This window comes from Trachurus japonicus, chromosome 20 (assembly GCF_045865225.1).
Source record: "Trachurus japonicus isolate A0001 chromosome 20, Traja_1.0".
Lineage (NCBI taxonomy): Eukaryota > Metazoa > Chordata > Actinopteri > Carangiformes > Carangidae > Trachurus > Trachurus japonicus.
In genome coordinates, this window is record NC_140926.1 from 17,804,186 (window position 1) to 17,823,843 (window position 19,658).

The 19,658-nt window shown below is 39.4% G+C and overlaps 1 protein-coding gene across 1 annotated transcript; it reads left to right on the top strand.

The window, feature by feature from the left end:
- The first annotated feature begins 15,132 nt into the window (after positions 1 to 15,132).
- Positions 15,133 to 18,471, top strand: LOC146966782 (uncharacterized). The gene is made up of 6 exons (XM_085764003.1): positions 15,133 to 15,144; positions 15,940 to 16,057; positions 16,156 to 16,263; positions 16,336 to 16,509; positions 17,197 to 17,373; positions 18,278 to 18,471. The coding sequence occupies exons 1-6, from the start codon at positions 15,133 to 15,135 to the stop codon at positions 18,469 to 18,471; spliced, it is 783 nt and encodes a 260-aa protein (XP_085620129.1).
- The last annotated feature ends 1,187 nt before the right edge of the window (positions 18,472 to 19,658 follow it).

Here is a 19,658-nt window from a genome sequence, read left to right on the forward strand (position 1 = left end):
AGGCTGTTCTCATTCACATTTCGTACAAAAAGATACGAAAAGTAGTGCACAAAAATTCGTATGTATCACACTAAATTTTGAGCCTGGAAGCTGTGGTCACGTGACGCTAGTGGCTGCATAGATAGAACGTATGGTGGCTGGCTCTTAAAGCATTCTAATTTCGTTTGATTTGACTTGGAAATCGATCACAAATCTAATTAATCTCTGTTTTAGTTTAAATTGGGCGTGATGTCTCCATTTTGGACAGGGATATGGTAAAGATTCGGTTTATATCAGCTTTTATGGTGGAAAAATTGAGAAAATGACTTAAGGCTGCACTGCATGCTTGAATCATTTTAATTTGTTGATTGTTTGTGTTTTGTTTATCTTAATTTGGTCTCATAACATCCGGATTATTTCCGTTAATCGGCCACTTTCCTATAATGACTTTTTTCTTTCTTTTTTCGTGGTGGATGTTGATCACGCTGTGATCCTTTCTTGGGACATGCGTTGATATATAGCCTGTAAACTTCAAAATGACAGTAGGTAGGCTATTATGTAGGCCTATGTATGAACAAATAGGGACTTGGTTTCATTTTCAAGATTTCTCTAGGCTCGTGGACGTCGATCGGAACTATTTTCTGAGAGCGGAGATTTGATTTGAAGCTAGGCTATAATAGGATATTTCCTCAATAATATTATTATTATTATTATTATTATTATTAATATAATATTATTATTATTGTATTATTAATAATATTCAGTTAGGCCAACAGCCGGGTCTCATGCCCAGGGGCGTTGTTCAGCCTATAAACAAAACGAAAAACTCTGCCGCCTGGAAGAAACTGACAACGATGATCAGAAGCTGTTTCTAATTTTGTGGACTGTCTTTGAAGAATGACGGGAGTGAAGCTGACCCGAGCCGACCTCATCCTCTGCTTCAGAGGGACAGCCACTGTCGGACAGCAGGTCTGCTCCGTGTTCGGACACCGGAGCCCGGTCGGGACCGGAGGCGCAGCGCACGCTACTGCTCTGATTGACTTGCATGGGCCAGCGAGCAAGCCGACGTCGAAACAACGTCTTTTCTACGTCATGGTCCGACGTCGAAATGACGTCCCTGGCGGGTGCAGAATGAAAGTTTTTGTTACGTCTTTTTGGACGTCTTCTGGACGTTCAGTTTTGACGTTTATAGGACGTCTATACAAGGTTCAAATAAGGTTGAAAAATGGTCGGCGTGGACGTCCTCTTGACGTCTTATATTTACCGAATTTGAACGTAATTTATACATAAAAATTATTTTAAATATTTAAAAATATTGACCATATCAATGGCCTTATGAAATTATGTAGATTAGGCCATGTATCCAATACAGCATTCAAAGTACATTGTAACTGCATGTTATGCACTGTGAAAGTGCACAAATACCATTTGGGTGCGTACATTATTGTTGTTGACGGTGTGTATGCCCCCCCTCCTGTGTCCCTCCTTTCCCATGAAGAAGTCCAATGCAGAATTCAAAATACACTTTTATTATTTTTGTTGGAAATTAAATTCAATGTTTCAGGAAAGATAATTTGGTTCATACATGAAACACAGTAGTCAAAAAGAGGACTTTGTCTTCAGCTCTTACAAAGAACATCCAAGATATTTTATGTCTGTTGAGCTTGTGTCTTCTCTCGCCCGACACTCACTGCTGTGTGATCACACGTGTTCAGTGCATGCCAAGCCAAGTAAGGATGTAAACAATTAAATTAATTGCAGTCAATCAATCCTTTTCTAGGAGTTTTTTGTGAAATGTAAACAAGCAAAGCCGACATAAAGTAGCGGGATCCCTATTTAAATGTACACAGGGGAGAGAGGAGGTGAAAAGAGACAACAACACTGTTACCTGTTGTATACTGGCCTCAGGATGTACCATCGCTAAAACACAGAGACCACAGTGTGTAACGAGTCAAAAAGCCGCCGTCACTGAGCTGCCGTGTACGGGAGGATACGGTAAAACCGACGTGGGTCCGGTGTGTTTATCAAAGCTTGGTCCGTGCTGAGGCACCGGGTCGGTTTGAGCTGCGTTCAGGCTGCATTAAAACTCCTCAGGCAGTGTCCAACATCAAAATATTAAATCCAGCAGCAGTCCACTGAAATTCACAAAAAAAAAACCTGTCTGTTTCTTGATCTACGAACAACTCCAATCTGTCACATGAATCCGCCGACAGCACCGACTTGAAGCCCGTGTGCCCCCGTCGCTGGGCGTCTGCTCGCCGCTGGACGACTCCTGCAGCACCGGCGCCTCCTTCTCCTGCGGCTCCTCCGCGGCGCGCTCCGCGATGCCGGTGAGGAAGAGGAGGAGGACGCCGTCCTCGCTCGCACTGCTCCGGATCAAACTGCAGAGGAGACGAGAGAGACTTCCGTTACCGAGGCAACGACCTCTGATCCCCCAGGCTCCTGTTACCGAGAAAGTCACCGTTAAATCCCCAGTCTGTGGTCAGTTCATCCAGATACCGCCTGTTAGGATCTTTTTTTACAGTCTATGGTTAGGATTTGCTTTAGGAGTGACCAAGAGCTAACAGGCTACATCCATGGTAGGGCTAGTCCCATGCTGCTGAACTGCATGCGGGCCTACTCCTTCGCCATCCCGCTGGAGATAACAAGCCAATTAACTTTATCTCTATCCATATAAACGCACAGAAAAATATTTTTGCATGGAGAAATTGTAAAATGATGTAATCTGATAACGTTAATCAACAGTAAAAATGATAGATTTTACCTCTTTCAAATGAGGGGGACCAAGGTTGCAGAATATCCCGTTATGATTGTGCATGACAATCAAAACATGCTGTAACGACAGTCTATGGAGCAAAAAACAAAAAGGAATAATGAAATATTAAAATCCTCATGAATTAAAGTCGTTTTGATCATGGCTGGTGACGTGAGGCTATAACGAGAAAAAAAAGGTTGACGATCTGAGGGTTTTTTTTTTTAACAATAGCAGAGGGTTACTGATACCATGAACACATTATTAACTAAGTATACAAAAGAGTGTGACTTTAACATTAAATAAAAGGTAATGTGCATAACTATAAGATATAGCTACTTACCGTCGATGATCCGTAGTTGTCTGACAGCTTCTCACAAAACTAACCGCTCGTGGAGGACGCAGCCAAGATGGCGCTCTAATCACCCGCGTTTGGACGAGCTCCGCAAACCTAACTGTTTTTTAAAAGTGTAAAGTGCGAACAGACGAACTACCTTAATTGATAACGACTGTATCTTCACCCGGATACTTCTGGAGAATGTCGAAATCCAAAACGAAAACTTCTGAGAAAAGAAAAAGTGACGCTTTGAAGATGCTAGCGAGCACTGCTAACTATGCTAGCAAGCTTGCTACGCCCACGCCTCCCGCTCCTGACGGGCTAACTGGAGCCAAGAATACACTCATTGACACCATGCATGACTACTTCGATGCGAACAACGACCAAGTACAGGTATCACTCATGGAAGAAGAGTTTCCACCTCTACCCATTACACCGTCGAAGCCTCCAGCAGTTAAACAGAGAAGAGTTGAAGACACGGACACGGCTGCCATCCTGTCCCAGTTCTCCTCTCTCTCGCAACTGATAAACAACAGAGCGGACGCCCTGGAAAAGATGGTTAGTGGCAACTCAAGAGTGATTGCAGAGGTAAAAGAAGCGGTCAAAGAAAACGCTACACAGATTACAGGTCTCCAGGAAGCTTTTGAGTTTATTTCTGCTGACATTAAGACCGTGAAGCACAGAGTTGATCGCGTCGAGTCGAAGATTAAAGAACACGACGCAAGCCATGACACAAGAGAGAAGCGCTTAGCTCATCTGGAGAGCTATTCCCGCCGCTGGAACCTGAAACTCTATGGCTTGGAAGAGAAAGAAAAGCAAGACGTTCGAAAGGAAGTCATCCAGGTGTGCCAGGCTCTTCTACCAGAGGCCAAAGATAAACTACCAGACGTCGTTGACACGGTACATCGCCTTGGGCCCAGGAAGCCAACCAACAACCAACCCAGAGGCATCATAATGCAGTTCACCTCTCGCATTTACCGCGATGCCATCTGGCATGCGGCGAAGAAATCATCCTTCCTGAAGAACAACAACCTGAAGCTGGCTGAGGACTTGTCGGCAGAGGACAGACTCAAGAGGAACCAGCTGTGGCCCGCTGTGGAAAAGGCACGGAAAGAAAACAAGCTGGCTTTCTTCGTTGGTGGCCGTGCTTTTGTAAATGGAACTGAAATTTTCCCACCATAGAAATATGACTGGTGAGCCAATGAGATGTTATCAGTAAGGTTTACAATATGACCTTTCATTTCTTCTCTCTTCTCGAATAATGCCAGAGCCTGAGGGTTGTATGCTTTTTTTTTAACAATGGGCATAAAATTTCAATGCAAGGTAATCCTAGTAAGGAATAAAGTGCCTTCAAGTTAAAAGCTGCTATTTTTAGTTTACTTACAAATATTACTATTATTTTAAAGATGCATTATAAAAGATGTTTCTAGATACAGTCTAATGCAGCTGTTTTTTAGTTGTTTACCTGCCTAAAAATGCAACTCAGCTCTTTTTTTAAAATTATTTTTTTAGAGAGGATATTTACTACAGTAAGCATATTTTATTGTCTCCTCAGTTTATTCCTCTACTTGAAACCACACCATAGGTTCGCAACTGTTTAAAAAAGGGTTTGCTCTTCTCATCTCCTGGTTAGTAAGTACACTCTTAAGGACCGTAAATTTCCTTTACTTGGTCTAGCACTTAATTTTTTTTTTTTTTTACATTTCTATTTTTCCTTCTTATCCCTTATGTCTTTATCTGTTATTTCACTAAATGCGAGAGGTCTAAGAAACCATACCAAACGTAAAGCTATATTTCTTTATTGTAAACAGTATAACACTGACTTCTGTTTTATACAAGAATCCCACTCAACTGAGCAAGATCTTAATTTTTGGAGATCACAGTGGGGGGGGGATCTATGGATGTCCCATGGTTCAGAACGCTCAGCTGGTGTTTGCATTTTGAGAAACCGTTTTAATGGGAAAGTTTTATTTTCAGAATGTGACAAAGATGGTCACTTTATTTTCCTTGTTCTTGAGATTGCTAATCTTTTATTACATCTTAATTAATGTGTATGGGTTTAACTCGCAAGCAGAAAATATCACTTACATTGATACATTAGAAAATCGACTGCTCCACTGGCTTTCAAAATTTCCAAATTCTTCAATACTATTTGGTGGAGATTTCAATATTACACTGGATAATCAATTGGACAGGTGGCCACCAAGAAACGCTGACTCCTCCAATTCTCATTTGAAGAGGTTTATTGATAGATTTATTTTAACTGATGTTTGGAGAGACACACATGTATCACAGAAATCTTATACATGGTCCAATAAGTCAATGTCTAGCTTGTCACGTATCGATTTCTGGCTGGTCTCTAAAGATCTGAAAAATGCCTTAACAGATATTCTGCCTTCGCCGTTATCTGATCATAAAACTATCAGTATAAATATTCCTTTATTGTCTTCCCCCTCCCCTGTTAAATCCTCATATTGGAAACTTAATAGCACCATTCTCAAATATAAAGATGTAACTACTGAAATTGAAAGATTGATTAGACACTATTGGAACAAAGCTCTGATTGAAAGTGTATATAGCAATAATTGGGAATTAATGAAATATGAGACTGCTAAATATCTCAGGAAATACAGTGGAGACTTGGCAAAAGCGCGAAAAGCAGAAGAAAATGATACAATACTTAAGATTAGTTCTTTATTATCCAAACCACTAGAGGCTCTTAGTGAGTCAGAAAAGATTGAGCTCACTGAGCAACAACATAGGTTGGATGAAATTTACAAGCGAAAAGCTGAGGAGCATTTGTTAGATCACGTAGAAAGTGGCTTGAAGAAGGGGAGCAGAACTCTGCCTACTTCTTTAGATTAGAAAAACACCAAGCTAAAAACAATACTATACAGCAATTGAAAATAAATGGTTTGATTACTGAAGATCAACAAAGAATAGCTAATTATTGTGCTGAATTTTACGGTAATCTCTATACCTCCAAGTACTGCCATCAATATAGCTCTGACTTCTTCGATTCTATTCCTAATATTAATCAACTGAGTGAAGCAGATAGTTTTTCTTGCGACCGACCTATTGTTTTGAATGAAATCATCGATGCTATAAATCATTTAAAGATTAATAAATCACCTGGAATAGATGGTTTTACAGCCGAATTTTATAAGCAGTTCTGTGAAAATTTAGCCCCATTCCTAAAAGAAGTATATGCAGAAAGTATAGACAGAGGTTCACTCCCCCCTACACTATGTCAAGGTCTTATCACCCTCATCCCTAAACCTAAGAAAGATCACCTCGTATTAGATAATTGGCGCCCAATATCATTATTAAATAATGATTACAAAATTTTTGCACTTGTACTAGCTAACAGGCTGAAATCTACACTAGATACCATAATAGATGAGTGTCAATCAGGATTCATGCAAAACAGACATATCTCTAATAATGTAAGGTTAGTTTTAGATGTATTGGATTACTCAGATCTTATTCAAGACGACAGTTATATTCTTTTCCTAGACTTTTATAAAGCTTTTGATTCCTTAGAGCATGATTTTATGATGGTAACTCTAAATAAATTCGGTTTTGGCAATTTCTTTTGTAAAGCAGTAAAAACATTATATACAAATGGAAATAGTTCTATTAAATTAAGTCAAGGTACCTCTCCAAGATTTCCCTTAAATCGTGGCGTTCGTCAAGGGTGCCCTCTGTCTGTATACCTCTTTCTTCTAGCTGTACAACTACTTAATCTACAGATCAAAGCCTGCCCTCTAAAAGGTATTACTATTGCCAATAGGGAAATAATCATCAATCAGCTGGCAGATGATACAGCTTTATTTCTTAAGGATGCCTCTCAAGTATCAGTCGCAGTCAAAACTATCCAGTCCTTCTCTAAAGCATCTGGGCTTTATCTTAATCTTAACAAATGTGAACTGTTACCAGTAAATAATGGTACAGTGTCCTCAATTTTTCACATTCCTGTGAGAGACTCTGTTACATATCTTGGTGTTCAAATTGTTAAAGATAGGAAGCTCAGAGGCACTTCAAATTTGGTTCCAATTATTGAAAAAACACAAAAAGTCCTCAACCACTGGCTACAAAGAGACTTATCTCTGAGGGGCAGGGTTCTGCTCACTAAGGCAGAAGGAATTTCACGGCTCACCTATGCTGCTCAATCATTGTATGTTAATAATTCCATATGTAAATCTATCGATAGGATGCTCAGCAACTTCTTATGGAAAAACAAAACACACTACATGCGAAAATCTGTTGTTTTAAATGAATATGACAAAGGTGGACTAAATTTTATAGACTTCAGCTCTCTTAATAATACATTTAAGATAAACTGGATTAAACAATATCTAAAAAATCCAACCTCTATCTGGAACTTTATCTCTCATCATGTCTTTTCCCATTTGGGTGGCCTTAAGTTCATTCTGCTTTGTAATTATAATATTCAAAAAATCCCACTTAAACTGTCCAACTTTCATCAGCAGGTACTTTTAGCATGGGCGCTGATTTACAAACATAATTTTTCCCCACATAAATGCTATATTTGGAATAACTGTAATATCTTGTACAAGAATAAGTCACTATTTTATGATTAAATGGTTCAACAATGGGATTCTTTTAGTGAGTCAATTGTTTAATTGTAGGGGATTTTTGTACAGTTACTCTGAATTTCTCGCCCGTTATAATTTACCTGTAACTCCAAAAGAATTCGCTGTAATCTTTGATGCAATCCCATCTGGTCTGTGTATATTATTTAAGAATGCTGACCACTCTCCACCCTTGTCGTTGTCACCTTCTGATCCATTAGAAACCCCATTAGGTAAATTTTGCTTTTCTTTTAATAAACGTATGAATTCCAAGGTAAGAGCCCTGTTTCAGGGGGATTTGGTTTCTGCTCCTGCAGCAACATTTTACTGGAGCAATTTTGTTAGTAATATTAACTGGAAAAAAGTTTGGTCGTTACCACAAAAGTTTCTTCTAACTAATAAGGTAAAGGAAGTTTCATTTAAACTGATACATAGATTCTATCCAGTCAAGCATTTCTTACAAAAATTGAAGAATGATATTGATGTAAAATGCTCCTTCTGTGAAGCTCTTCCTGAAACATGTTCTCATTTATTTTGGTACTGTGAATTTACTCATGATCTGTGGATTGAGATTAATAGATTTATAGCTGCCTGTATTTTCCCAGACCTTGTCTTATACTATAAAAATGTTTTATTTGGTTGTTATGAACACAGCTGTAAAAATGAGGATGCTTTTTTTCTTATTGATCTGATTTTACTGTTAGCTAAATTTCACATTCACAAATGTAAATTCACAAGCAAAAAACCTAACTTCACTGTGTTTATGAAAGAAATGGAACAGTATATTTCAACAATTTCCCCCTCACAGAACAAAAAAGCGATCAAAACTCTGAGTGTATGCTGTTCTTTTAAGGTATTTACGTAATCTGATAACTTATTCTCGCACCTCTTTATTTTATTACTATTTATTTACTTTTATTGCTGCTAATATTATTTTTATTTTTCTCTCTCTCTCCTTTTTTTCTTTTTTTTCCTTCACCTCTCATCTCTTTGTTAATGTTTTGTTCTCTCGGTGTTGTGTTGATGTTTACACCAGGTGGCAACCCTCCGTGACGTCACCCATTGGTTTGTGAAGGGCCGTTTGTGAAGCCCGGAGATTGGCTTTCAGGGCGCCGCCATTTTTGATTTTTGGAGCCAGAAGAAACCATATTTGGACGAGGGGGCGGAGCTAAGGAGGTCGAGGGGCGGGTCGGACCCGTGTCTCCGAGGCTGCTAGTTTACCCAGCAACACCGGCTAACTGCCGAGCGGCTACGCTGCAAACACCGTTAGCATCTACAACTCGAGGTAAACTTTATATTTAACGGTGAAAGTAATCTCAGAAGCTTATTAAATACATGTCCATGTTTGAACTACATATACATAGATCCCATGAGGAGTAATGTGTCACGTTATTGTAGCCGATGTTAGCATTAATAAGCTAATGTAAAGCTGTGAAACGTATTTTGATATTGTTTTAAATTGTTTTACAGAACCCAGAGACTAGTTTCTGTCTCAAACTGTGAAGCTGCAACACATTAAACTGTCATGGACTGAGACTGGGGGGTGACGGCTCCTGGACTTGATGTACCTCACCTGCATCACCGATGATCGGCTGCTGGAGCTCCGACCTGTCGACCATGTTACAGCATTCACCCAGCTATTAGCTATTTATTTTACATTCCTATTATATATATGCACGTCTTTTTTGCAGGTTACCAACATGTAGATGTACTGGAAATTCAGCTAATACAATACAAGCTTGTCTTTTGACAGTATGGCTCACCTTTACATCATCCACAGCTTATAAAACGTTTTCAGTGCTGTAAAATGCTAAAATTAGTGCATCTTAAACCTGAAATTAATTTATTTACTAAGAATTGCTTCACTGATTTTTAATGGGCCAGATCTGTACAGTAACATGAATGCTGTAATCAATACATTCAGGAAAAACTTACAGGACTATTTCTATGTATGCTTTCACTACACACAAGAAAAATACAAATGTTTAATGTTACCCTCCTTGAAATAATAAAGCATCTAGAGATGAATATCAGAGCTTGTGCTTTCCTGATGTTTCTTGTCAACTAATCTATGATACTGAAAACAATAATTCACCAAAGTGTCACATTATATTGGCCACGAGGTTATGTTAAATATGTAAAAGAAATACTACAGTTTAATCACAGAAACTTTCTTTATTATTAGGATTTTCAATGATAATCATCGACTGAATAAAGCATTTGTATTAACTGGACTATGAAAATAGCTGCTTCAAAATCTTCACTGTCAATTTTAGGTTCACCCTAAAAAGTGTGAGGTCAAATGTGGACATAGAATAATAAAACAGTTGGTCTGTTCTCTCATCAGAGGTTTTCTGGTTTCATCATCATCACAGCTCCATAACTTCACATGATGTCCTCCTTCTGTTGGCACCGGTCACTCAGTTCTCAGTGGCTCCTTAGAATCACAGTAAAACACAAGAACTTAGATTAAAACATTGTTGAGAGGTGCAGGACTGTCTGCTTCAGTTTTTAGTGTGTGATTTTACAGCAGTAAATGACAAATCCCCTTAGTTATCAGTAACGTTACAGTATGATAACGTTACGAGCAAGATAACAAGTTGATGGATAAACCTGGGGGCTTTGCAGCTTGTAGACCGATCCTACCGATCACTGTTCTGCTAAACATGACGCCGTGGTCGTTAAATATTAAACCGGATTTATCCCGGTCCGGTAAAAGTCGGAGACGAGCTAACGGTTAGCATGGCTAACACGGAGCTAACACGGAGCTAACGGCGAGCTAACGTTAGCCGTGTAGCAAAGTGAATCGGTTATTCACATTAACTATAAATTAACTTGTCTTGGACGGTAACAGTCTCATGTTCTCCGGTCAGAACACACAGGAGAACACACGGGAAAGTAATCAGTGGTCTTCTGGAATATACAACAAATTAGATATAATTTTTACACATTCAGAAAAAGAAAAAAATAACTTACTCACCAAATCGTGATATCAGCTTCCTCCGGTCTGTTAGCACCGTCGGACGAATCACAAACGAAAAACTGGGTGAAATTAATTAACTGCCAACACTGTACCCGTGCTATCTATCATCCACACATATCGACAAAATATCAGAAATTAAATTAAAACTAACTGAACACAATACACAAACGACGGGAGGTCCCCTCCGGTGTTAATCCTCGGTGTCTGATCCACTGTGTCTGACCTGTGACGTCTCAGTCATCAGGCTGTCAATCATATTCCGTGCTGGAAGGTGATTGGTCAGTTATACCAACCTTTAAGGATTAATATCTAAATAATTATATAATTTTTTTCAGATGGACCACCAGGTCATATTTAAGGATGAGGAACTTTAGCTTTTTAGACCGTTATCAGTTGTGAAAAAAAATTATTGATCGAGTATTTCATGATTGAAAATGAATGGGAGTGGATTGGAACCAGGGCTTCTTGGAAACACCCCTAGCGGATCTCGGGGGGATTGCAAGTAAAGTTACTTCCGCGTTGGCTTCACTTTTCAGACCGGAAGTCTACGTCCATTTTTTTTTACAGTCTATGGTTTACACCAGCAACAACGTATTGTATGATATTTGCATTTGTATGTGCTGGTCACTTTCAATAAAGTTTTTTGAAAAAAAAAAAAAAAAAAAAAAAAAATTTATGCTGGAAAAATGTTTTGTTTGGCTACACTGAATATGATAAAAAAAACTAAATTATCAGTTTTATATGATTAATTTGTTAATTATTTTATCAAAATTTTATATACATAAGTCAAAATTTTCTGGTAAGAAGCCAAACTTCTTGGAACTGTCTGCATATGTTGGTCAATAACGTTATATTTCCTCCCTCTGTGATTGTGAGAATAAAAAAGCTGTTAAAACGTATGATCTTTGTAAGCTTTACAAAATATTTATTTAAGTTTATGTTTTTTCTGTCTTGTTGTCATCCCCTGGCGTGTTTATGATGGTTTGGTTGTGTATTAATGTTGCATACACTTATTTCATCTAACTGTTTTCAGTCCTGTGTATACTCTTGTTGTCAATAAAGTTGTATTAAAAAAAAAACAAAAAAAAAAAACTAACCGCTCGTAAATTCAAATTGCGCATGCGCAGTACACCAAGTTTCAACCGTTGCTAGGCAATCAGTGCCCATCGCAATCAGTGCCCATCGCGCGCGCATCATGGATGTATTATATTAACTGGATACCGGACCGGAAAATGGCCGCCGTTCATTTCAATGAAAGTTGCTCGCCTGGCGCATACGCCGAAAAAGTTTCTGACTTCCGGGTTTACTTCCGCGTTATCGGGCCCATAGAGCATGCGCAGTTGAGTCACCCCCCATGATGCTCTGCGGTCTCCCATGTTAATATAATACATCCATGATCATGCCCCGGGGCAATGAGAACGAGCAACCGCCGTTCTAGTTTTGGCGCTGCGCGTTCATGTATGTGTTACTTGTGGATTTAAGGAATGAGTATTAAGACTTTTACAGACTCACACGGACTTTAAAACAAAGATAATGATTTAAAATGTAAGACGGCCGATCGTAGGTTTACTACGGTCGTTTATATGATCGTTAAATCGTTTTGACAGTTAATTAATATACGATGTTACACTGAAAACAAGTTAGTCCGAACCTGTAAGCTTAAATCACAATGGAAAATAAATCATAATTAACTGTATTTTTGTTAAACATGACAGAGATGACCACAGAACACCTCAAATAATGTAATGAGGCTTTACTCTTACCTTTTTTATATATTTAACTTGCTGCACAGTTCACCAGTTGTTACAGGACGTTGGTGGAGGTATTTAAACTTAGTCACACGTGTTTTGTTTTTATCAACCACACTGTGATTAAAGAAAGTTAGAGCTCTTTGGCAAATGCATCTTCCTTTTAATAATTGTCTGTACTGGCTGTGTTCATAGTTTCATCATCATCATCATCATCATTAAGCCTTCAGGTGGATGAGACTCTTTGTAATTCAACAGTTTAGCCTTACAGTATTTCCACAACACGCAGAATATCAGTGTCCACTAAATCAGGGTATATACAGGAATCTTGAAGTTAATTTTAATACCTTTTTAAGACTTTTTCAAGACCATGTCAATATTTTTTAATACCTCACCACCGCTTCAAACTGTAACCATTTACATCAGTGACACTTTTGACGTAACAGTTTTAGTTTTTGTGATAAAGACTATAGACCACTATGATACAACAGAATTCAAAATAGGCTGGAATAATAAATCAAAGGCAAAGTTTATCAAAAAAAACATTGCTCCACTCTCAAAAAAACAAAAAAAAAGTCTTCTTTTCTTTTTCATTAACCGGTTCATCTTTGTTTTTTAACAAAACTAATAAATTCACACACTTACACAATGTTTTAGGACTCAAACTCTTGGACAGCTAATTCAGAAAAAATACCTTTAAAATTTAAGACTTTATAAAGTTGTGAAAATACTTTTAAATACTTTTTAAGGGTCTTAATTTTCCCAAAATTGATTTATCACCTTTTAATACTTTTCAAGACCCCGCGGATACCCTGTAAATACAGCGGTTACAGAACCAGACATTTGAATTAAACACGAATGTCCCAGACACAGTTGATGTTGGATTTGGTAGAAGAAGAAAAAAGTCACAAGCATGTTTGTTTTTTTCCGAACAATTTAATAATATGATTATGAGTTTAAGTGATCATTTAGCATACTGACATTGAACAAACACACACTGACGACGGTGAGGAGGAGGATGAGGATGAGGATGAGGAGGAGGATGAGGAGGACGTCCACGGTTCTTCCTCCGGCCCCGGTGAAGACGGGGAGCAGCTGCACCGTCAGGACACACACACGACACACACCGACCATGGAGGAGAAGTCTCGGTTTACATTTTACCACCGTGGCATTAATTAAGCCGTAAAATAAATTAACGTGGACGTTGTGAACGGAGCAACAGGTGTTGAACATCAGCCGCGATGAGACACTGTTGACACACACAAATACAGACACATACAGACATCATTTGACACACACAGACACATACAGACAGCATAAATGACTTATCAAGCTAAAATTACTGAAAAATATGAGTTTTACAGGAGCAGTAATGTAAAACAGTCCGGTTTCACGTCAGTAAATGCAGTCATTACGAGGCGATCTCATCAATTAAAACGTTACGTTTAAGAATACGAGTTGACAAGAGACTAATAACAGACATTAACTATCATAAAGTTAAATTAACTCGATGTGACCAAACAAAAACTCACCTTTGAGCCGTGTTTTCCACTTTTCTGAGTGATTTTAGCACCGGACAGAGTCTCATTAGTTCAGGCATCCTCGGTCCCGAGACACACACGACCGCGCACTGCTGGTGCACGGACACAGCCGTGACGTCACGGCCAGAAAAGAGACTTTTCTGTGGCTTTTCTGGCCGTTAGAAAACATTTTGACGGATAAAAAGTCCATGACTTAAAAATATAGAATACAAAGATTAGTAATTAACGGAGGTTACAGCTGGAGGTGTCCTGTGAACAGTTTTACAGGCTTCTCTTTTACTATTGCGGTCTATGGGAAAAATCCTTTCTGGGCCGCATGGGATTTTTTGTTGCAGTACCACGGGTGGCCACTGGGAAAAATCGGCGTGCCTGCTGAGAGGATTACAGGGGGGCTGGCGCGCATGCACACACACACACACACACACACACACACACACACACACACACACACACACACACACACACACACACACACACACACACACAGATTACGTAGCCATACCAGACGCCAGACGCCAATCGAGCACCATTTATGCAGAGTGTGAAACCCAAGTATAGTCTACTTGCCAAAAATGAGTACCCGGAAATGTTGAGTACCCCAATGTTTTATGTTAGAAATAGATAGTATGGGTCTCCAGTATTCAGAAACTGCCGGATGCTAACTTATATATATTGGGCAATTAGCACAATTGACATAATTAGCATAAATTACCATAGTTTCCTATATGGGCAATATTTCCGCAAAATTGACTTGGCTGATCTGGGCAATATTGGAGTGGTTTTAGGGGTTATTGATGATGCTGAATCCATTTCTGACATTTTCAAAATTCAAAATGGCTGTCTAAACCGGAAGTGACCAGATTGAAATCCATCAAAATCGGCCCACTGGTGGTTTAAATCTGGTCACTACCGGTTTAGACAGCCATTTTGAATTTTGAAAATGTCAGAAATGGATTCAGCATCATCAATAACCCCTAAATCCACTCCAATATTGCCCAGATCAGCCAAGTCAATTTTGCGGAAATATTGCCCATATAGGAAACTATGGTAATTTATGCTAATTATGTCAATTGTGCTAATTGCCCAATATATATAAGTTAGCATCCGGCAGTTTCTGAATACTGGGGACCCATACTATATATTTCTAACATAAAACTTTGGGGTACTCAACATTTCCGGGTTCACAATGGGGCCCTATGGGCTGGCAAGTAGACTAGTACTGAGACTGAATCCTCAGAAACAGCCCTTGGTCTGATTTCCACCTGTGGCTCTTTGTTGCATTCTAATTTTCCTCTCTTTCCCTTTATTCCTGATGCCGCTAATGTGTTCCCTTAGGTGATAGGCCTGTTTAATTGATTTTAAATCATAATCACAATTATTTTGTTAGGACCATGTTAGAAAAGTAATCAAAAATTATTATTTTTTTAAAAATCTAACTAGGGTATACAGTACAGCCCCCATTCATCTATCTGGGCTGCGCTTGGGTAGTGACTTCCGCCTCCTTCTGCCCATAATGCTCTCACCACACATTCTAAACAAACATGTCAACATTTGCTAAGGCACCGTGAGGACTTTGTTGCCACAAAGACTAGTGACCCTTTTCCACTACACAGTTACAGCTCTGTTCTGCTCGACTTGGTTTAGGTCTTTTCCCATTACAGCTGAGATCTTCAGCTTGGGTGGGTGGGTTCGTCATATCAAAAGACACAGCACACATAAATTAGTTTGTCATTTCCCCAAAAAATCGTTATCAGAAATCGTTTTTTGAGAGAAGAAAATTGAGATTTTATTTTTGGGAAAAATCTAACAGCCCTGATATATCTAACCAAAAATAATAAAGGAGGCGGTGGGTAGATCACCAATGACCATATGGGAATAAGTTATTTTTTTCAAGGAACCTTTATTTATTTGATGTATTGTCAATTAATTGTTAACAGCTGTATATTGAGAGATTACACCCTGGGCTCTTGTATTCATCTCTCTTTTTCAAACCTTCAAAATAGGCCACACAGAGAGCAGATGTGGAAGGTGCCAACCTCCAACATCTCAAACAGGAGCTGAACATATCTCTGGAGGACACAGAGCAGTGGGTGGAGGATGTGAAGCAGTGGGCGGCCTCTGGTGTGTAATGGGGTTGGTGTTTGTGTGTGTCAACATAATAGGTCTTGTTATATGTGACTGCATGACTTTTACATTTTGCCTTGTTTCTGTTTTTCAAGAGAGACCTACATGTAGTGCTGACAGTAGCCAGGAGGAGCTCCAGAGGGAGATAGAGGACATGATTTATTCCATAAGAAAGAAGAAAAATGATCTCTATCGACAAAATGGTATGAAGTATTACATCACTCAACAGCCTATGCTTTTTAGTTCTTTTCCTAATATTTCTTTTAATTAAACAGACAGCAACAAAACGAGGCAGCGAAAAAGGAGGAGACTAGCTGAGGTCAAGAAAAAACTGAAAGACGCAATCATGCACTACAATGCTGAACCTGCATTTGAGCCAAAAATTGACACTGAAGCAGTGTGCAGTCTCTCTGACAATGTCATTCTGCCTTGGGATGCACAAGGAGATGGTAAGCAAGTGTTTTTTGTGATTTTGAAATTCATAGAATTCAAATAATGTGAAGCTAGTTCAGGCAGACGAGTCAAGCTGCGCCCATCCTGATCAGCTGATCAGTCACCTGCTCTCCTCATCCAAATGGAAGTGGGTTATTTAAACCCCCCAGCTTACCTGCTCATCCCTGGCTATGCTCTGCAGCTACTGCTTACATCTGGCTGCTGCCTAGCATCCACCTGTGGGCTCTGTCTCTTGATCCCCGGTGGGGGTCTGCTTCATTACCTGTAATGTCTGGCAAACCAGGTCATTCAGGTAACGAATTACTGACCCACAAATTCCACTGGATCCCTCTCCGCACCATTCCGAGTAGTTCTCCTGTGATCTCGCGACTCCAGCTCTTCTGGTCTCCGCTAAGCATTGCAATGGATCAGAGACGGACCAGGAACGGATCCGGTGGACGAGGATTTGCTGCGTCTGTCGGAGCTAAAACGTACCGGGGCTGGAACGGAGCTGACTCGGATCCAGTGGAACTCAGGCGTGAGACAGAGCCTGACACCAAACCTGCTGCAGCCATGCTCAAGGATACCTATGCTGTGCTTACACTCAATAAATGATTTGTTCTCATTACAGAGTTGTCTGACTGAACTGCTGTATGTAGTAAAATGCTTTGATGGTTTCATATCTGTTCTCTTTTCCAAAACAGTGGTGAGTCTACGCTTGAAGAGGCGACTGTTTGACCAGGTCATGCTGGTTAGGCGAATGGAAGAGGAGAGGCTCATCGTTGTGAAAGAGATGACCCAGCATTGTCAATATTTGAGAAAGGCTTTGGGCAAACTTGATAACCTCCTTCGCCAGGTTGACCAGGACATCAAGAACCACGGTAGGTTCCACACAATCTCCCCTTACTGAAAGGAGGATGCATTCTCAGTGACTTTGACATCTCTCTAAAACCAATGACCAGGTTTAAATTGCACTTAAGTCGCACACACAGTGACTTCAGACTTGAGTTGGACTTGTGTTTTTGGACTCGTGAGCAATCATTATTTTCTTGGCTTGTTTGTCGTTATAAAATACACTGCTACAGCTGAGCAGCGCCACATGATCTGATGATTCAGATTGAGGTTAGATCTTCATATATTGAACTCCTTTTATACAAAGTACAGCCAAACACAGGCTATAGAGAGAGGAACAGCGGAGTGACAGCTCTGTCAGTGACAGGTGTGATAGGTGAACTGTCTTTTTGTTTTTTCCCCAGAGCATTGTGTGCTTTCATTATATTTACTTTCCATTTACTACTTTGCAATACCCTGTTGAAGTGATCATATGCAAAACAACTAATCTATACTGTATGCTAATGAATAAAGGGGTGGTGATAATAATGATGATGATGATGATGATGATGATGATAATACAGTAAATGCTTTGAATTTTTTACATGTTGCTGTACAGTATTCTTACCAAATCGGATAGCAGCAGATGATAGAAGGGTCATTACAACCAGAACAGACAGGAGACTTTTATTTTTTAGAGACTTGAGGACTTCGGACTTCCCAAATGCCAATGACACAATACTATGTAATGATAAATCAGTGCCACTGAGCAGTAAAATGGCATGTAGTGACATGTAATGAAAGTACCACACTAGTGTCATGTAATTACTGCAGTTTCATCAAATCTAGACACCCTTTTTTGTCACAAATCGATTAACATGTTCAAAATGCATGATCCAGACTTCATTATCAATATAAGCTGCCTTAGTTATCAAAATTTTCTTTTCATTTTAGTGTCATCTCCAGATATGACTGAAGAGGGATACAGGGGACTACACTGCTGTCTACTTCACAAGCGGCACCTTCTTAATGAGAAACTGAACAGTGTCACCAGCACATATGCCCTTGTGGATGCAAGCTCCTCTTTCAGTCCATTTGAGGAAGAAGAAGAAGAAGAAGAAGAATCACCCGCAGCTGTTTCCCAATGACAAAGCGTAGCCAGTACGGCGGCCATCTTGGGAAGGGCAACTCTCTCCCTCAGAGCATTAAGCCTATGGTGCATGTTCTGCTATAATGACCATAACTTGCTCAGTTTTTGTCCGATTTCAAAACGGTTTGATTTTTATGAACGTTTATGCAGTTATGGTGCAGCATATTTAGAATCACAGATAATTTTAATAATGTATTTTTTTTGGTAAAAGTAACATTATAGTGACATTATGCAAATAGTTAAAGAAATAGCTACATACTGATTTATTTTTCACAGAGTTATGAATCGTTTTTTTAGTGCAGATGACTGGATCACCTATCTACTGCACTGTAACTGCAGCCAGAGTCAGAGCAAGTTGCCCGTCCTCATATGGCCGACTGTGAGCTACGCCTGCGTGTAGTCCGATCCACCCCCTTGGAGAAGAAGATCGGGAAGACGAAGAGGAAGAGGAGAGTGAACAGCACAATAGCAGTTCAGAAGAAGAATTGTAGACAGATGACAATGGATTAAAACAGACAGGATTCTGTAGGAGACATTACTGCATAAAGCCCTTGCCTGTCATGACAGTTCATCACTGCATCCACTAATGTCAGCTGAAAAAAATAGTAATGGTTAACTCCACTTTTAGTATAGTGAAATGTACACATTTGTCCATGTTGGGGAAAGTGAAAGTATAGGTTTCATGGAAGTAACTCTAAATTGTTGCAAGTGAATGTAGTTTACTTCATCAATATCTGTGTCTGGAGATCTGAGAATAGTTTGGGGGTGAGGTTCTGCTGACATGCATTTTTCATCTACACTATGTAAACATAAACCATGACATCAAGATTTCAGCTTCATAAAAAAAATTGGCTAACCCACTGCTACTGTGTCTGTTGTGTCTTAAGTCCACTTGTGGTAATGATAGATGATAGAATATAGTGTAGATTTTATTATTGTGGTTGTATTATTGTTATTGATAATAATAATTACAATAATAACAATATGATGATGATGATGATAATAATAATAAAAACAATGGTGATACTTGTATTAAATTATTATTCGTGATAATGATAATAATAATCATCATCATCATCCCCGCCGGGAGATCCCGGGGAAGACCTAGGACATGCCCCTTGGGATCCTCCCGGAAGCGCCAGGGGAAGTTTGGGTGTCCCTGTGCAGACTGGATGGATGGATTAG

Excerpts from the sequence above, each read along its gene's own strand:
- LOC146966782 (XM_085764003.1), top strand. Across the intron at positions 16,058-16,155 it reads GAAGCAGTGGGCGGCCTCTG|AGAGACCTACATGTAGTGCT; the intron begins GTGTGTAATGGG and ends CTGTTTTTCAAG. Across the intron at positions 16,264-16,335 it reads TGATCTCTATCGACAAAATG|ACAGCAACAAAACGAGGCAG; the intron begins GTATGAAGTATT and ends TTAATTAAACAG.